Source organism: Rana temporaria, chromosome 8, assembly GCF_905171775.1.
Source record: "Rana temporaria chromosome 8, aRanTem1.1, whole genome shotgun sequence".
In the NCBI taxonomy this organism is placed as follows: domain Eukaryota; kingdom Metazoa; phylum Chordata; class Amphibia; order Anura; family Ranidae; genus Rana; species Rana temporaria.
The window spans coordinates 78085389-78105138 of NC_053496.1; the positions used below are offsets into that span (position 1 = coordinate 78085389).

The 19750-nt window shown below is 40.4% G+C and overlaps 1 protein-coding gene across 6 annotated transcripts in view; it reads right to left on the bottom strand.

The window, feature by feature from the left end:
- Nucleotides 1-19750, bottom strand: part of PCDH15 (protocadherin related 15) — a 1266541-nt gene that overhangs the window by 431128 nt on the left and 815663 nt on the right. For all 6 annotated transcript variants that reach the window (XM_040362073.1, XM_040362072.1, XM_040362074.1 and 3 more), the window contains one exon: nt 6185-6313. In XM_040362073.1, coding sequence (XP_040218007.1) covers nt 6185-6313 — 129 coding nt within the window. The remainder of the gene's footprint in view (nt 1-6184; nt 6314-19750) is intronic.

The following is a 19750-nucleotide window of genomic DNA, read 5'->3' on the forward strand; positions in this document are numbered from 1 at the left end:
GCAACAGGTGTTCTTTTGCTGTGCTCTTTATTACCCAGCCGGGTAAAAACAATAAACTTGTGGTGAGGAAAGTAAAGTTGAAGAAGAGAGAACAGCAGATTCAGGCGTGATGATAGAGAAACAGTCGTGCTCCCAAGCATAACACTTCTCTGAGCTACTCCTGCCTGAGTGGGTTCAGCACACCCAGACAGGCCTCTCCCACCGACCCGGCAACCGGAGTATCACTCAGACAATTGTAGGAAAAGTCTCTGCCACAGACCCTCCTCGGTGAGCCTCAGAAAGATACCTCTGCCACAGGTCCTCTCTGAATTGTAATCACGGAGATATCCCTCCTTAGATGAATTAGGCCTGGATGGATCTCCTTCAACTTGTCGCCCAGGTACCGACTGACAGGTGATCAATCCCTCAGTGTCCGGCTACCTTGATCCCTGGTGGTTTGTCGAGGCCCTATTGGATCGCCAGCCTCTCAATGGCGCTCCTCAGACGGACTCCCCACGGAACAGCAGTACAGCTTAGGATCCTCAAAGGTGGGAACCCAGTCACTCACTGGGTCCCCGTCGCTGCTCATATCCTCCGGGCAAACATGGTCCCGGAACCATGAACATCACGTGGCGCGCACGCCCCCGGCTAGGTAGGCCATAACGCCGGGGCGCTGTGATGTGGTCACCCTAAAGGTGGGTGCCACACTCGAAGAAGAAGACCCAGAACCAATGGCGTCTGCCTCATAAATACCCCTCCCCAGCATGCACAGCGAGGTCAAACCCTCCTGATTGGCTGCTAGGAAAGAGCACCCAAACCTCGACTCCACTGCTTTCACCTGCAGCACCGGGGTTGGAAGAACACCCCAGCGCAACAGAATAGCCCACAGCACAGCCAGCTGAGACAGAGACTATGTTTTGCACTTAACAATCTGGATCAGAGTTTAACTACATTTTGATCTACCCTTAAATTTAACTAGCACCGGTACCATAAAGTACACAGGCGCTACAAATAAAATTGTTAATTTTTTTTCTTTTTTTGAGAATCCTTTACTAGCATTGAAGCAATACCTGAAGTCTGGAACCCATGGACATTACAAGAAGACTGGGTTCCACCTTTCTGATGCTTTGCCAGCTGTCTTCATTTGTTCTTTGTTTGTGGGTCTTTCTGTCTTTAGTTTTGCCATCACCAACTGCAATGCTCAATTGGGTTAAACCTCGAGCCTCGAACTGGACACATATACTCTACGCATCCCTACTTGTTATTATGTAAAGAATGGCTAAATATTAGCTTTTTAGTGTGTCAGTAAACAATCTGTCAATAAATAGCCAGCCATTTCTCATTTGATTGGGTATTAAACAGAAAATGACAGGTCACTTTAATCTTTGTTGAAAAATGTCATGCCATTTCACTGTCACACAAATTCTATTTTTTCCTTTTCATTTCCAAGACAAAAAAAAAGTAAAACAAAATAAGACCTTCACTGGTTTCATAAAAATCAATAAAAAACAAAACTCTCTACAAAGCAATAACTGCTAAACATATTCACTTTCAACTGATTCTCTTAAAACTGTTTAATATTTTTGCTGACAAAGACCTCAGTCACATATACTGGAGTAAAAATATGCTTTCACCCTCACCTATATGAAAATCATGCATCTTAGACCTCAACCAAATGTCATCTGAGATTTTCAGAGTATGTTTACTATAGAAAATAGTGCCAGGACTACCAAAACCCTGTTGTATATGTCAGGATCCTCAACTATTTAAAAGCTGGTTGAACATGCTGCAGAAATTAATCATACATCCTTGCATTACCTTTAAACAAAAGGAGGTAAGTATGACATGTTTGTTATTTTTTTTTAAAAAGGGAACCTATAGTATCACTTTAATACTCAACTTAAGTCCATTTTGTAATATATTTGCATACATAGTTTTTCATTTCTTATTTGACCAACACCTTGAGTCTAATGCCTCATTCACATGGGTGTACCTATTGTACAACCCGTACAAAGGTCTGCCTGTGCATCCATGTGCAGACAGTCTCATTCATATCTACTGTGATTCAGGGGCTGCATGGACACAGCCACTGTTTCCAATTCGACAGCTGCATTGCTAAAGATGTATGTCCCTGAATACACACTTTTTGCAATCGGACACACACACCCACATGGCTGTTAAATTGGGACCAGCAGCTGTGTACATGCAGCCACTGCATTCCAATAATCATTAATCACCAGGCACTTTCACCCCCTTCCTGCCCAGGCCAATTTTCATCTTTCAGCACTGTAACATTTTGGATGACAATTGCGCGGTCATGCAGTGTACCCAAATAAAATTTTGATATTTTTTTTCACACAAATAGAGCTTTCTTTTGGTGGTATTTGATCACCTCTGCGGTTTTTATTTTTGCGCTATAAACAAAAAAAATGTCAATTTTGAAAAAAACACAATATTTTTTACTTTTTGCTATAATAAATATCCCCATATTTTACCTCGGATTAGACCGATATGTATTCTTCTACATATTTTTGGTAAAAAATTGCAATAAGCGTATATTGACTGGTTTGCACAAAAATTATAGCGCCTACAAAATAGGTTATACATTTATGGCATTTTTATTATTATATATTTTTTACGAGTAATGGCAGTGATCTGTGATTTACATCAGGACTGTGACATTGCGGTGGACAGATTTGACACTTTTGACACTATTTTGGGACCATTGACATTTATACAGCGATCAGTGCTATAAATAGCCATTGATTACTGTATAGATGTCACTGGCAGGGAAGGAGTTAACACTAGATGGCGATCAAGGGGTTAAATGTATTACATAGGGAGTGATTCTACTTGTGGGAGGATGGGACTGACTGAGGGAGGAGACCGATCAGTGTTCCTATATACTAGGAACACATGATCTGTCTCCTCTCCCCTGACAAGAAAAACTCACACATTCAGGTATCTGCTCTGTCACAAGAAATCATGGTGACGCAGTGGTGCACACGCGCTCCCTATTCTGGTGCGGATCTGAGGACGTCATATGACGCCTGCCCAAGATGGGAGATCCCATCTGCGGACGTCATATTATTATGGGCATTACTATGAGTATTGAAGTGGCTAATCATGAATGGGGCTGACTGCATGTGGACATACATGGCACTATGTGTGCATAAATGGTCCTTTGCATGGGTGTACAGGTAGGTATGCTCATGTGAAAGTGGTCTTAAATCCATATAAATTATTTTTTACATTGCAGTTTGCCAGTGTCAAAATGTGGTGGCTGCCATAAAAAAAAAATCATGTTTTTTTTTTCCTTTTTACCTGATGGTCCTTCTGTAACACACATACTGTCCAATTTACAGAACACCCCTTCCACATCTCCGTAAGACATAGGGGAGATGTTCTGTAGTCAACAAAAAACTGCAGAAGGCCAATAACAATCAACAATAAAAAAATATATATTATTTTAAGCAACAGCCAGCATGGATTCAAACCTGATATCTTTTTATGAGAAGGTAAAGTAAAGTAAAGTAAAACCATGGACAGAAGGGTGGTCGTGGATGTGGTATACCTGGATTTGACACAGTTCCCCACACACGACTAATGTGTAAGAAAAAGTCTACAGGCTTGAAAAGATCTGTGTGTAAATGGATAGAAAGCTGGCTAAAAGACAGAATTCAGAGAGTAGTGGTTACTGATTTGTTCTCTGAATGGTCTGTGGTTATTAGTGGTGTATCCCAAGGTTCAGTGTTAGGACCCTTACATTTAAATATCTTTATAAATTATACAGTGTCTGGAATTAAAAGTATAATTCAGTCTTTGCAGATGACACTCATCTATGCAGTGGAATAACGTCCTTACAGGATGTCTGCAACTTACAAGTCAACCTCAATGCACTGTTTAATTGGGCGACTATGTGGCAAATGAGGTTTAATGTTGATAAATGTGAAGTTATATACTTGGGGGCTAAGAATATGCATGCGTCATACATAGTAGGGGGAGTACAACTAGGGAATCCATTGTGGAGAAGGGCTGGGGGTTTGGTAGATAATAACCTTAATAATAGCATGCAATGCCAAGCTGTGGTTTCCAAAGCGAGCAAAGTCTGTTCTATTAAAAAAGGTATAAACTCCAGAGAGAGATATCATTTTGCCCCTGTACAAATTATTAGTAAGACCTCATCTGGAATATGCAGTTTAGTTTTGGCCATGAGTTCTCAAAAAGGATATCAGGCAACTGGAGAAAGTGCAGAGGAGCTCAGCTATGAGGAAAAATTAGAACTTAATCTATTCTCTTTTGAGACAAGGAGATTAAGGGGGGTATGATCAACATGTACAAATACATAAGGGGTCCATATAGTAAACTTGGAAAATAAATGTAGTTGCGCTATAAAAAATTAAATAACATGTGAAAAAATGACAATATCCAATGAAGTGAATCAAAAATAGGAGACAATAAAAATATTCATTGATCAGAAAGTTCTAATAAGGGTGCAATGAATAATTCCAATGCGAATCATATGCTGATAAACCACCACCAATGGAGATCACCGTAAGGGATGCAAGCTTAACAGATGGCAAGCATAATCAGCTTGCGGCTATAAACCCCAGCCCGGGCCTTGTGACGGAACTGCAACAAACACCGGTATGTGGTATCCTCCAGGTATGCGTGAGTAGCAATATGGACCCGGAAAGAAACAATGCTCACAATAGTGATGTACCGTAGGATAAACATAAATTTAATAAATAAATTGCACTTACAAAATAGTTTCTTCATAAAAGCATGGGATAAAAAAGTTAAGCTGGCCGGCTCTCATGAACGCCCTTCCACACAGGACCGTAACGCCACACGTCAATACGTCTCCTTTCCCGGGAAACACGAGTTCATTTTTTCACATGTTATTTAATTTTTTATAGCGCAACTACATTTATTTTCCTTGTACTTTGGTGTGTATATCACTTTTTAGTTGCAGCTTACATAGATCTTTAGAAAAGTATTTTTTCTTTGTTTGCATATAGTAAACTTGGTGTTGAGTTATTCACTTTAAGGTCATCACAGAGGACAAGGGGGCACTCGTTATGTCTAGAGGCAAAGAGATTTCATCTCCAAATACAGAAATATTTCTTTACAGTAAGAGCTGTGAAAATGTGGAATAGTTACATAGTTCAGTTACAGCTCAGTAGATTGCCTGAAAAAAGGCCTGGATTTTTTTACTAACTGTACATAATATAACTGGATACGATCATTCATAGGTAAAGTTGGTCCAGGGAATATCTGATTGCCTCTCGGGGGTTCAGGAAGTATTTTTTCCCCCTGCTGTAGCAAATTGAATAATGCTTTGCTGGGGTTTATCACCTTCCTCTGGATCAACTGTGGGTATAGGATTGTGTATATGGGATTGTATGGTTTTGTTATTGGTTGAACTAGATAGACTTGTGTCTTTTTTCAACCTGACTAATTATGTACTTATATAATAAAAACATTTTGAGATGACAAACACTGCAGATTTTTTTGCATTTAACAAATATATCAAAACACCTTTAATTGTATATATACCAGACTAAAAGAGAGCAAAAAGTAGACGCTTGTTGTTAAAATTTGCACACTTCAATTTCTGTTAAAAATTGAAGGACCAAGATGGCACTATAGTCAGGCTGAGCTTATAACATTGTTAAGCCTTTAAGAAGTATGGCCAAAGCTCATGCAGCAATACTTCTCCACCCAGATGTTTAACTGACAGCCAACCCACGTGGCTCAGTGCACTGCTGAGAGCCTGAGCCAGCCACTCTTGCCCCCCCCCCCCAGAGCACTGTAGCGACAGACCAGACTGACAGTCACCACTCTGTACTGAGCGTACTGAGAGATCAGCAGTCTTTGATCAAATGGAAACAAAATTACGTTCTCGTAGTCAATATGCAGTCAACATCCATCACTTTAGAACTTTATTGTATTTACCTTAAAGCTAGAATTGTCTACAATAACAACAGAATGTTTAAGAATATAAAAGCTTCAAGCTATATGAACATTAATGCTGAATTGGTATTAAATACAATTTTCTACAAATGCAGCTGCTGTCAGAATTATAGTAGCGGTATATGGAAAGAAGCATGAAGGTAGGTAAAAAAACAAAAAAAAACAAAACAAGATGAAATTCTAAATTATTTCTGTCTAGAGAAGACTAATTAAATAATGGTGCACTCACTTTGACTTGACCCACAAAAGCATTCACTTCTTCCTCTTGGACGGAGAGATTTCTAGGCAAGTAAAGATCAAAGACTGGGTTGTTGTCATTGACATCCGTCACCAGCACATTAACAGTTGCAGTTGATGTCTGAAAGAAATATATGTTAGTTTTAGTGCTTGCAGTACATATTTCACACAGCTTAAAATGGATTGCTAAGATCCACTTTGTTTACAGTTTATATTTTGAGTAAAGTGCACTTTATTTGCTATCACATCAGTGCTTGAAGCCTCTCTTGCAATAAAGTACCTTAAAAGCTGACATACAATGAACTAATGTATTTGACAGACATGATAAAATCCTAATACAGTAGTTGTGCAATCGAAAAAGCACATGTGTATTGACTCTTGAAGCAGAAATAAGCATGGTGGGGGCAACCAGCATTTTCAACAATGTCCACTAGACATTTGCACACTGAAATATTTTGTTTTGTCTGAAAAAAAAAACATTTATTTAGTTGCTCCCGAAATTCATTTTTATTTATTTTATTTCATTAAAAAATGCATCCGAATTAAGGTTGAATCTGTCAATTGAAGGTTTATGGTATCTGTTGAATGTTCCAAGATGAGTTGAAGAAGCAGCTAAACTGTACAATGCTGTAATCGTACATTTACAGTCCATACTGACCTTTCAGGTCTGGTATGGATTTTAAGGGGAACCCTGCTTATCTGAACATGCAACCTGGCAGGCCACATGAAAAAAGGGGGGAATAAAAGGGGGCCTCCCTCCTAAACCGTACCAGGCCACATGCCCTCAACATGGGGGATAGGTGCTTTGGGGCAGGGGGGCTCTGCGCCCCCCCACCCAAAAGCACCTTGCCCCCATGTTGATGGGGACAAGGGCCTCATCCCCACAACCCTTGCCCGGTGGTTGTGGGGGTCTGTGGGTGGAGGTCTTATCGTAATCTGATCCTGCCCCCCTATGTGAATTGGTAACGGGTACATTGTACCCATACCATTTCCCAGAAAATAGTGTCAAAAATTGTAAAATAAACAGGAGACACTTCGGGACAAGTCCTTTATTAGAAAATAAAAAAATAAAAATGTCCAGTGATGTCCATTCATCTTCTATTTCACCGCCCGAGACAAAAAGAAAAAAAAACGCAACAGCTCTGCCTCCATGGGAGGTTCCCGCTGACTGACGCTTATCTCGGTTTCCCGTGGCATCAGAGGGTGCGGGGTCACCTGTTTACATCACTGGGTGGCCCCGCCCTCAGCTATATAACAGCAAGAGAAGCATCAGTCAGCAGGAGCCTCCCATGGAGGAGGAGCTGTTGCTGCTTTTTTTTCTCTATTTTTCAGGCAGTGGAATAGAAGATGAATGGACATCGCTGGACATTTTTTTTCTTTTAAAGGGGTTGTAAAGGTAAATGTTTTTTCACCTTAATGCATCCTATGCATTAAGGTGAAAAAACATCCGATGATACCGCCCCCCCCCCGAACCCCCGTTTTACTTACTTGACCCCTCGAAAGTCCCGCGCACGTCCACGTAATCCTCTTCGGTTCCCAGCCTGGCCGTTGATTGGCTAGGCTGGACGGATTGATAGCAGTGCAGCCATTGGCATGCGCAGCCATTGGCATGTGGTCTGGTACGGTTCAGGAGGGGGGCACGCTCTCATCACCCTCTTTTCCTGTGGCCTGCCAGGTTTAATTCTCGGATAAGGGTCTGGTATGGATTTTTGGGGGGAACCCCACGCCATTATTTTTTTATTTTGGCACGAGGTTCCCCTTAATATCTATACCAGACCTGAAGGGACTGGTAATGGAATTTCGGGGGACCCCATTTTTTTTGGTTCGGGTTCTCCCATTAATATTCATACTAGACACAAAGGGCCTGGTAATGGACTGGAGGGGGGAACCTTTTTTTTTTTTTTTCAATGACTTTTATCTGTATTGCCAGGACCCGACAGTTCATTATATCCGCGAGTAGTTTTAAATTACTTTTTTTCCTTCAGAAATGTAAATTTGTGCAGGGACTTTTCTAAGCATTGGAAACATGCGCTACTTTACAGGCATACTATAGACACCCACAGGTACGAAATTTAAAGGAATATTTCACTTTTATTGTTTCACTTTAAGCATTATTAAAATCACTGCTCCAAAAAAAACGGCCATTTAAAAAAAAAACGTTTTATGACAATAACATGCATATTAACCTTTAAAATTAGCATTTTAGATTTTTTCATGTTCGTGTCCGATAGACTTTAATGGTGTTCGCATGTTTGAATGAATTTTTTGCCTGTTTGCATGTTCTGCTGCGAACCGAACCAGGGGGTTTTCGGCTCATCCCAAATCTGCACTATGCAATCACTGTGACCAATCATAGCAATCACAACTGTAAACAATGCCTGTGATCACATTGGTGAATGCAAAGTGATGAGCACAGGCAGATAGTACAGAGAGTAGTTCCCTAACCTGTAATTGTTGTGGCCAATCGCAGCAATCACAAACGTAAACACTGAATATGATGAGCGGTCTGTCATACACACAAAGCCATTGTGAGAGAAAGAGGAGAGCTGGCTGCCATCCCAGTTAGCACTCCAGTGTTCAAATCACAGTGTCCCTACCTGATCATGGTGATCACAGTGCCCCTACCTGATCTCATTAACCCTATCTGATGATAGAGCCCCTGCCTGAGCTAGCCAGTGTCAGATTACAGACAGTACCTGATCACAACCTGTGCCTGATTATAGACAGTACCAGATTACAATAGAATCAAGATTACAGCCAGCACCAGAACAGCCAGGGCAAGATTGCAGCCCACAATAGATTATCACCAGCATCTGATTACAGACAATGCCAAAGTTTCCAGTTTGCAGATCACAGTCAATGCCAATAATTCCAGTTTGCTGATATATGTCAGTGCTAGTGTCCTCAGTGCTACTGATCACAGCCAGGTCTAGTGTTTATCTTTTTTGCAACCTTTTATACCAGCAGGAGACTTTTTGGAGATATTCCTTAAATACTCTTACCCCTGGGGGATTAAATGAAGAAATTGAGATGTACACCATATTGTAATATTTACTTTATAACGTTCCAATTCTCATCATATATCCCTCAGTTTTTTTCATGGTCCTATACATCTTCAATATTGTATGATTCAGATCCTTGCATTGGGGGTGGTGGTTTAAAGATGGTAAGTAATTATAGGTACCAAACCTTGGAATATATCTTGTATGACATGCTGTATTCTTCTTTATTAATTATTGTCACATCCAGGTGGATATGTACTGTAGATGTCTCCCCTTTCCAGTTCCTCCCCCCACCTTCACCCTCTTTTTTTTTTTATCCAGTTGTGTATTGGCTTCTATTTTTAACTATATTTGTAAAGTTCTTGTCCTGTTTAATTTTTATGAATGTTTTATGCAATGTGTCGCACCTTTTGTTATACTACTATTGCTCTAGGTCCGCTGGCCATTGTAGTTCCACAGTCTTCCTGGATGCTTCCTGTATCCCAGCTCTTCCCTGCACAGCCACTGCACCCCTGACAGAATAATGGACAGCGGCAGCCCCAGAGGATGACGTTCCATGTAAAGAACTTGCATGTATCCACTTACATCTAGTGAGTATTATTCTATTTATTCAATAAATTGTGCCTTTTAACTACTACACTTAGGTGCACTTCCCTGCCCCCTTCTTCCTTTCCAGCAGTCAGATAGTCTTGTTCATGTTTTCCTAGGATGCCCAGATTTCTTAACAATACTCTGTCCCCAGGCTGTAAACCTTGTATTCTCAATTTGAGATCACAGTTCTTTTTGTTTCATTGACCCTGGGATTCTGAAATCTTCAAGGTTTTTTTGTATGCTGTTTTCAGATCCTTCTTGTTGTGGAATCTGTAATGCAAACTGATTGCGCCCATACCTGGTTGCAGCCTCGAACTACCATAACTCCAGACATATCACATTGAGGTCTATGAGTTCACCCAACCTGATATCCCTCTGCTGCTATCCCCCTGATGGCCAGAGGAGAATTGTGTAGTTCAACATTAAAGGAGTTGTAAAGGATTTTTTTTTGCTGAACTGACTGTTTACAGGGTATAGAGACATAATAGTTAACTGATTCCTTTTAAAAAATTATTAAAAATAGATAAAACTCAATCATATAATGTACCTACAGTTTCAGTTTCGTTTTTGCATGCTGTTTCCCGCTTCTGTGATGTACAGAGACTCAGAGCCAATACAGGGCAGTGATGATTTGTAAAACTAAACTGATTGGTGTTGAGGGGTTTTAGACACACAGTAATCACACCTCCTTAATTAGTGACCACAGCGAGAAAGCTCTCATAACTTTTTTCATCAGGAAACAGACAACCAGGAAGTGTTCAGAACAGAAAAGGATTACAGCAACATCAGAGCAAAAACCAACAATGAGGACATGAAACCAGGACTGCAGTAAAGTAAAGGAAGCTATTTAGCTAAAAAATTGTTTCCTTTAGTGACCCTTTAATAACATAAAAGGGAAGTACATAAAGAGCACTGTCTCTTTCTATATATTATCATAGTCCAACATCTGGCTAAAAATGTATTCCTCATATCCCAGCATAATTAGTTCATGCTGTTAAGTTTCAAATCCAAAAGTGTATCATTGTGCTGTTTATTGAGAAAAAAAAAACATGTTCAACGTATCTGATTAGAAATATCATTAAACCCTTTAAAGAAGTCATATGCAGTACACATAACAGAATTACACAGAAAAGTAAGGGGATAGGTTAATTTGCTTTTGCCAAACATAAAAAAAGCCTCCACATACCAAACAAAGAAAAAAAATATGCCCTTGAATGGTCTGTGGTAATAAACAAATGTGTACTGTGTTAAACACTGTGGGTCAGATCCACATAGATGTAGAATGGCGCAGCGTATCAGAGATACACTACGCCGCCGTATCTTACCTGGCGCATTTTTCAATCCTCAGCGAGTTCGCGCCGTAAGTTACGGCGGCGTAGTGTATTTCTGTCGGCGGATTTGAAATTGGGCGGGTTGGGGGCGGGTTTCATTTAAATGAAGCGCGTCCCCGCGCCAAAAAAAATGCGCATGCGTCGTCCTGAAATTTCCTGATGTGCATTGCGCTAAATGACGTCGCTAGGACGTCATTTTTTTAACTTAGACGTGAGTTACGTCCATCCCTATTCACGGACGACTTACGAAAAAAAAAAATTCTAATTTAGACGCGGGAACGACGGCCATACTTTAATATGGCAAGTCTATCTATACGCTGCAAAATAGCAGCTTTAACTATACGCCGGAAAAAGCCGACTAGAGACAACGTAAGAGAATGCGACGGCCGCGCATACGTTCGTGGACCGTCGAAAAAAAAGCTCATTTGCATACCCGACGCAAACTCCACCCAGCGGACGCCGAAGTATTGCATCTGCGATCCGAAGGCGTATGAAGCCGTACGCCTGTCGGATCGAACCCAGATGCCGTTGTATCTTGGTTTGAGGATTCAAACTAAAGATACGATGCGGGAAATTTAAAAGTACGCCGGCGTATCAGTAGATACGCCTGCGTACTTGCTCTGTGGATCTGCCCCTGTCTGACTGTAATTGTGGGCTGGTAAATGGGGTGTCAGGCAATCACCAAAAAAAATCAAGAAAAACATATCTTGTCACATAATATAAGAGGTCAATTATTTATTCTCTCTTAAAAGCAACAGTTTTAATATTGTCTGTTATGCAATTGTTGTTTTAGTAATTTTATTAAAAACATTTAGTCAACTAAATTGTCATAAACATTTTTCTGCACCGATAATTTAGTTATAGCTTAAGAAGGTGCAAATATACAATATTTGGCTCAATTGTGCTGAAATGTTGCAGCACTCTGTGAAATCAGTCTGCATTTGTGCAAAATATATTCCAGATTTTCTTTTCTATTCCAAATAAATTAAGACTTAAAAATGGTATGACATACTTGAACAGTTTTTAGCTTCCAGTGATATACCATGACATGTGCAAAATGTGGTGCCTAAAAAAATGTGCAGTGTAATTGGAAATTTGCTGTAAGCAGTCAGGCAAGTCCACAGGGAACAGGCAAGAACTCCAAGGTTTCAAAAGTAATAAGAACCTTTGAGATTTCAAAGCAGACTACTGATCCTTGTTGCATATATTTCTTTCTAGGCTTCTACAATTAATAAAGGTGTCATCCAGTCATAAATTGGAACATAACTTTAAGAGTTCTGTCTGAAACTAGTAGGAAATAACAATGTGGAAACTACTTTTTGATGTGCTCTGCAAAAATAAATTACTCTAACAAAGCAGCAATGAGAAGTGACATTTGATTAACATACACATTTTTCAAGATGGTTGCTAGCCATGAAATGTGCATCAAATGTTTGCAATAAATGACTACTAATCTGAAAAAATGGTTTAAAAATTCTAATGGGTTACCCACTTGACCTCAGCAAGGTTTTACCCCTTTAATGGCCATGGCATTTTTTGCTATTCAGCACTGTGCTACTTTAACTGGAAATTGCTCTGTCTGCAACTCTGCACCCAAATTAACTTTATATCATTTTTTCATACAAACAGAGCTTTCTTTTGGTGGTATATTATTGCCACTGATTTTTATTTTTTTTATTTTTTGCTATATAAATGAAAACATACCAACAATGTGCAAAAACATGTTTATCTTAGAGCCGGTTCACACTGGGGCGACTTGCGATCCGACTTCATGTCGCCTCAAGTCGTCCCAAGTCGCGCTGTAGAGAAAAACAATGGAAGTGAATGGGAGCGGTGTTAATACACACGACTCAAGGCGATCCGACTTCAGAAAAGGTTCCTGTACTACTTCAATCGGACTTGTAGGCGATTTGTACCCATTGATTTCAATGGAAGTCGCCTCCAAGTCTGATCACGACTTTCCAGGAAGATAACATACATTTCTCAGGCAAACCTCTCCTGCCCCCCTCCCTCCCCCTCCCTCTCCAGGGGGCTGATTGTTGTTTTATTGGCCACTGGAAAGTCTCCTGTCTTGGAGACGACTTCAAGTTGTGTTGTATATCGCCCCAGATCGCCCTGTGGTTCATGTTCAAGTCGTGTCGGAGTCGCCTCTGAAAGTCGTGCTGGAAGTCGTGTCGCCCTAGTGTGAACCGACTCTTAGTTCCTGTTATAGAATTTCGCAAACAAATAATCTTTCTTTATACATTTGGACCAAAATGTAGTCTGCTATTTTAATTTGGTATAAATAACCCAGATCATTGTAAATAATGTGGTCTTTGTGAAAGTTATAGAGTCTACAAACTATGGTATATACTGTATACCGTATTTAAACATTGATCAATCCTGATGTACTGGCTGCCTATCTCAATCCTTGAGTATGTAAAATGCCAGGACAGTACAAATACCCACCCTCCCCAATGACCCCTTTTTTTGAAGTAGACGGTCCAAGGTATTTAGTAAGAGGTGGGACACGTTTTTTGTCCCTTTTTTTTGGGGGGGGGGGGGAATAAAGAAAATAAAACATGTAAATACTATTATTAAAATTTTCCATATTTTTAACATACTGTCACCAGTGCAGTACGGTGTCATCATATGACTTTTGTGGCACTGGTCAGGGATACTGATTCTTTTTAAACACTGCACTATTCTGGGGGGGGTGTTCTGCGATTTCATATTGTACCACTGTGCCCCCCATGGAGTGTGTGCAGTGTGCACTGCCATGTATGGGTGCGTTGTGGTGCCTTAAGGAGTCACCCGCCAGCAGTAAATTTACTGCTGTTAGTCGGCAAGTGATTAAAGCAGATAATTTTCAATTAAAACTATAGGTTTACAAAAAAATCAATAGTGTCATAAAAGATGTTAAACTAAGCTCCCAACCCTGAAAAAACAAATAGGAAAAGACTTCAGTTTGTTTTAATAAGGCCTTGTTCACAAGTGTGTATGTATATGTATACCCACGCGAATGGTCATCTTCTCTTGCACAAAATGTATAGGTGTTCCATGCATCTGCATGCAGGCAGACCCATTCATGTCTATTGGGATGCAGTGGCTGCACAGAGATAGCTACTGGTTCTGATTTGACAGACTGGCAGATGCAGGTGCATGTCCCTGAATGCACACTATTTGACCTTCAACCCTTTGCATGGGTGTACACATAGACACATCCACGTGAACAAGGCCTCATAGTGAATCTTCTAAGTCCTGTAAAATTATCTTATCAAAAGTAACTTGTGAGTAAAAATGTCCGAAGGGGGCCAGAAGAAGTGAACAAAAAGTAAGGAAAAAGTATACATTGTCAATTTTGAGACCTGGTGATACCTAGTCCTGCCTCCCTGGCCTAAGAGTCCCTTTTTTACATACAGTAAAAATAAAAATATTGCGCTTGTTTAGGTGAAAAAAAGCAGCGATCAAAAAGTGTTATACCACACAAACAGCAATGCAAAAAGGGAAGAGATTGCGCTAAATAAATGATGAGTGAACATAAATGGTGACAAAAGTTCAAATAAGTGGTCAGTACCGCCACAAAGGCAAATTAGATCAACTATCTCCCAGGTGATGAACTCAATCCACAAAAGAAAAGTGCTTGACAGAAAAGATCCTCCACCAACGATATAAAAGCCTCTTACCAAATGGAATTGATCTCCAGATTATAAGAGATCAGATGGCGCATGATAAGAGACATAGATGGTGACGTCCGGGGCCAAGTCCTGTCGTGACGAAACGTAGGGAGGTGGCGTTCTGACGTCACCGCGCATCTTCTACCTGGATACGGGCTGTGTATCGAGCTGGCCGGCTTATTTTTACATGCTTCTTACCTGCTGTGCTATGTAAGTGCATTTTCGCTTTTATATACCATTAAATAAGACAGTTTTACGCTATGTGAGTCCTTTCTGTCTTTATATACCCCCGGATGACATATCGAGAGCATATACCTGTAAAGACACAGTTACCAAGATTCCATCGCTGTTGCTGTTTATGGGATATTATCCATCTATGTCTCTTATCATGCGCCATCTGATCTCTTATAATCTGGAGATCAATTCCATTTGGTAAGAGGCTTTTATATCGTTGGTGGGGGATCTTTTCTGTCAAGCACTTTTCTTTTGTGGATTGAGTTAATCACCTGGGAGATTGTTGATCTAATTTGCCTTTGTGGCGGGACTGACCACTTATTTGAACTTTTGTCACCATTTATGTTCACTCATCATTTATTTAGCGCAATCTAAATAATTTAAATAATGTCATGTAGAGGAGGTTCTCACTCTAATAATATAGCCAATATTGTGTGGGAAACCCTGTCAGGATTGTCACTAGTCCCTGACAAATAGTTTTTTTTAGCTTTGTGTTCTGTATTAGTGGTGTAACCCAGCACATAACTAACATGAATCTGCAAATCATGTTGCCTGCTGTTATGCAGCAGCACCTAAATGTCATTACTCTTACGCCGCCTACACACGATAATTTTTCACCATGTAAAAAACGGCGTTTTTCAGCCTCTAGAGAAAACTAAGTTTTTTCCAACTTCATCATCAAAACAACCTTGCCCACACATTATCATTAAAAAAAAATGCTCTAGCAAAGCGCCGTGACGTACAACACGTACAGCGGCACTATAAAGGGGAAGTTCCATTCGGATGATGCCACCCTTTGGGCTGCTTTAGCTGATTTTGTGTTAGTAAAAGACGATTTGCGCTTTTCTGTCTGTTACAGCGTGATGAATGTGCTTACTCCATTACGAACAGTATTTTTACCAGAACGAGCGCTCCCGTCTCCTAACTTGCTTCTGAGCATGCTTGGGTTTTTCACGTAGTTTAAGCCCACACACGATAATTTTTTACAACCCGAAAAACTACATAGTTTTTTTTATGTTTGTATATATTGTGGATTTTGGATCCTCGTTTTAGACAACTTGTGGTCATTGCTGAGTGGGTGTTTGGTTTGTTGACCCCCCTTTCTTTTGGGATGTAGTGTCTGCTTGTCTCCACATTCTGGGCTTTTCTATTTGTAGACGGCTTGTCATGGCATCTCTCTTCCTGTTCTGCGCTGTATAGGAACTGATGTCACTTCTGGTATTTACCTGAAGTGTGTCAGCATGATTGAGGAACGCTGCTACATATGCACGCGTGCAGTCTTTCTGATGGTGGATGGTAGGGACCAACGTGTGGGATGGGAGGAGTAATTTTCCCTGGTATATAAACAGGGTGTTGCTACATATTGTTTCTTTGCGGTACTATCACTACAGGGGTGTGCCCCTGAAGGGCGTCTCTACCTTGCTCTTTCCCTATCACTATTAAGGTAAGCTTTAACCATTTCAGGCCTCGTACAGAAGACTGGATCTATCCGCTGGGATTGATCCACGGATCAGTTCCAGCAGATAGATCCGGTCGTGTGTACGTCCGAGCGGACATTTCCCGGCGGATAAAAATCCAGCCGACGGATTCCCAGCGGATAAAAATTTCTTAGCATGCTAAGAAATCTATCTGCTGGAATCCAGTCCAGCGGACTGATCGGTCATCTGTACAGACTCACCGGATCAGTCCGTCCGCTCCCCTCCCTCGCATACATCGTAATGATTTGACGCATGCGTGGAAGTATTTACCTTCCAGCGTCGCGCATGTTGCCACGTCATCGTCGCGGCGGCGGCGCGACACGTCACCGCGGATGTATTCAGATCCAAATCCGCCAGAGGACCGTTTCCAGCGGATATCCTCTCGTGTGTACGGGGCCTTAGCCCCGGAAGAATTTACCCCCATCCTGACCAGAGCACTTTTTTCTATTCGCCACTGTATCATTTTTACTGACAATTGTGTGGTTGTGTGACGTGGTACCCAAACAAAATTGACATCCTTTTTTTCCCACAAATAGAGCTTTCTTTTGGTGGTATTTGATCACCTCTGCGGTTTTTATTTTTTGTGCTAAAAACAAAAAAAGAGCGTACATTTCCAATAATAAATATCCCCCACAAATATATAAAAAAATTATGTATTTATCAGTTTAGGCTGATATGTATTCTTCTGCATATTTTTGGTAAAGACTTTTGACACTATTTTGGGACCATTGTCATTTATACAGCGATCAGCGCTATAAAACTGCATTGATTACTGTGTAAATGACACTGGCAGGGAAGAGGTTAACCACTAGGGGCAAAGAAAGGGTTAAGTGTGTCCTAGGGAGTGATTCTAACTGTGTGGGGGCTGGGCTACCAGTGACACGACATTGATCACTGCTCCCTATCATAGGGATCAGTAGATCAGTGTCCTGTCACGAGGCAGAACAGGGAAATGCCTTGTTTACAACGGCATCTCCCCGTTCTGCTGTCCCGCATTCACAGTCACGGAGCTTGTGGTGGGCGTGCGCGCTCGTGACAGGCGTGTTTGCTTGTGGCAAGCGTGTGCGCTCCCACGGCGAGATTTTCAAATAAACGTACAGTTACGTTGCTTTTCCCACATGAGCCATTCTGCCAACGTATATGTGTGCGGTCGGCAAGTGGTTAAATACTTTTTGAACATACTCAAGCCTACCAATATATTTATGGTTAGACTCTTTATTTGATGTGGCTGGTCTCGAAGTCTGCTTGGCTGGCTTTCAGGCCCCACTTTTTGGGAACTTTGGAAAGGACTTCCACATTTTCTTTTTCCCTTCCCCCTCCAATAATTTATTTTTGTTCTTTCACTCATTGGTTTTTGGGTGCAACATAAATCTTGATCACATATTCATTGGTAAGTTTAGGGTTATTTCCCATATTGTTTGACTTTATGTTGCAAAATATAATTGTTCCTATCTTATCTTCACTATTTACCATTTTATTTATCCTTTACCAGATGGCTCTCACTGGATGGTTATCTCTTTGCCTCCTCTGATCCTCACAGTATGTTAGTTGTAATATTACAGCACCTGTAAACATTAGGTGTATGCTTTTTTCACCCTTTATGTTACTTTCTCACTTTGACAAGGTAGTGTTTGTTTCTAGCATTATGACTCCTTCATTCCAGTTTGCCTTATGCCCCCCCCAATAGTTTTGAGGGATTGAAAGTGCCCAGTAATTAAGTGTTTAAATATCTGGTACAAACAATGCATTGGAATTGCAATTCCAGAAAGAAAAAAAAATAAGAAATGGTAAGGCTTCAAAGTACAGTATATCTGTGGTCAACTAAACATAAGCAAACTGACACTACAAATTGAATGTAGACACCCAATAGTGACTACCCATGCCATTTTTTAAGGCCCCCCATTTGTGGACCATTTAACCATCAAAAACATAGACAAAATAATACTAAGCCATCTGACTCTTGCTTCAGCAGCACCACTGCTTTTGGCCTTTGACTTCTGGTTCCTCAGATCATCTTACACAGTACCTCTGTATTCATTCAATTTTACCAGCTATCCTGAGTCTCTCAGCCTTTTCAGTTGCAGCACCCTGCTGCTAAGGCCCACTCCCTGGCCTCTGGATAGGGGATTCTTCTTATACCCAAGGCTATCTCACTCTTCTGAGACTTCTAGATTCCCTCAGTCCCCCAGACTCACCTAATCATCTTGGTTCTATTAGTCAAAAAGACTCACTCATCAGCCTTGACTTACTTAGCCCTCTGAAACAAAGAAATCTCTCCAGCATGGAATGCTGTCTCTTGAGTGGAGCACACCTGTCTGCCAAATGGGAGCCTTGAACTATGCCCGAGTCCTTCATTATAAGGGCTGTGTGACCTGTACTGACAGCCTGCCTTTCCTCCTAAACTCTCTGAAATCTTCAAACTCTGGAACCTAATTTGGAAATACCAAAATTTGGAGACAAAACCCATTTTCTCCACTTACAATTGAGAATCTGGAACCCTGCACTCTGCATATGTGTGAACTATATGATCATTTTCCTTACTTTTACACAGTGGCAGGGCCTCACACTGTCAACATTTTTACAGTATAATATAACTTTTTGCCAGTATTTTGTTTGAAAATGTACATTTCTGTCAAATGTACATTGATTACAAACCTAAAAAATTGATTAATTAAAAAAAGAATTGGCAAATGTACTCCATCATATTTGTCTGGACATTCTTGTAATAAAGTATAATTTCATGATAATAATAATTTTATTTGAGATAATCAATAGGTTATTTTATTATTTGTTCTTTTACATTTGTATTTTAGTTGTTTGGAATGTGTCTCTAAATGCACTAGCAAGGACCGTCTCTTGACATATCCTTGTAATATGTATGTAATGATCACTTTTCAGGTTCATTTTTAGGAAAACAAACTGCAATGGATTATGGGATTGATAATTTAGAGGTTCTATATTAGAAAAAGAAATCAAGATATTAAAGAATAGAGTGAAGATTTAAGCTTTTATGATGTTAAACTTTTCTTTTTTTGTTTGGGCTATTTTGACACTCAGATCACAGAAGATGTAGCCAGCAGGAAAAATAGGAATACAAGATACAGAGAGGGAGTATGAGAACAGGAGAATTGCTGAGGAAATGGTGACAGAATGATGAACAAGATTGAATAAAAGCATGAGAACAGAAAATCTAAGTCTCAACAAACCTCATTTTTTTCAACATATTCAAGTAAACAACCTTATCTCAGAGGACCTACAGGTGTATC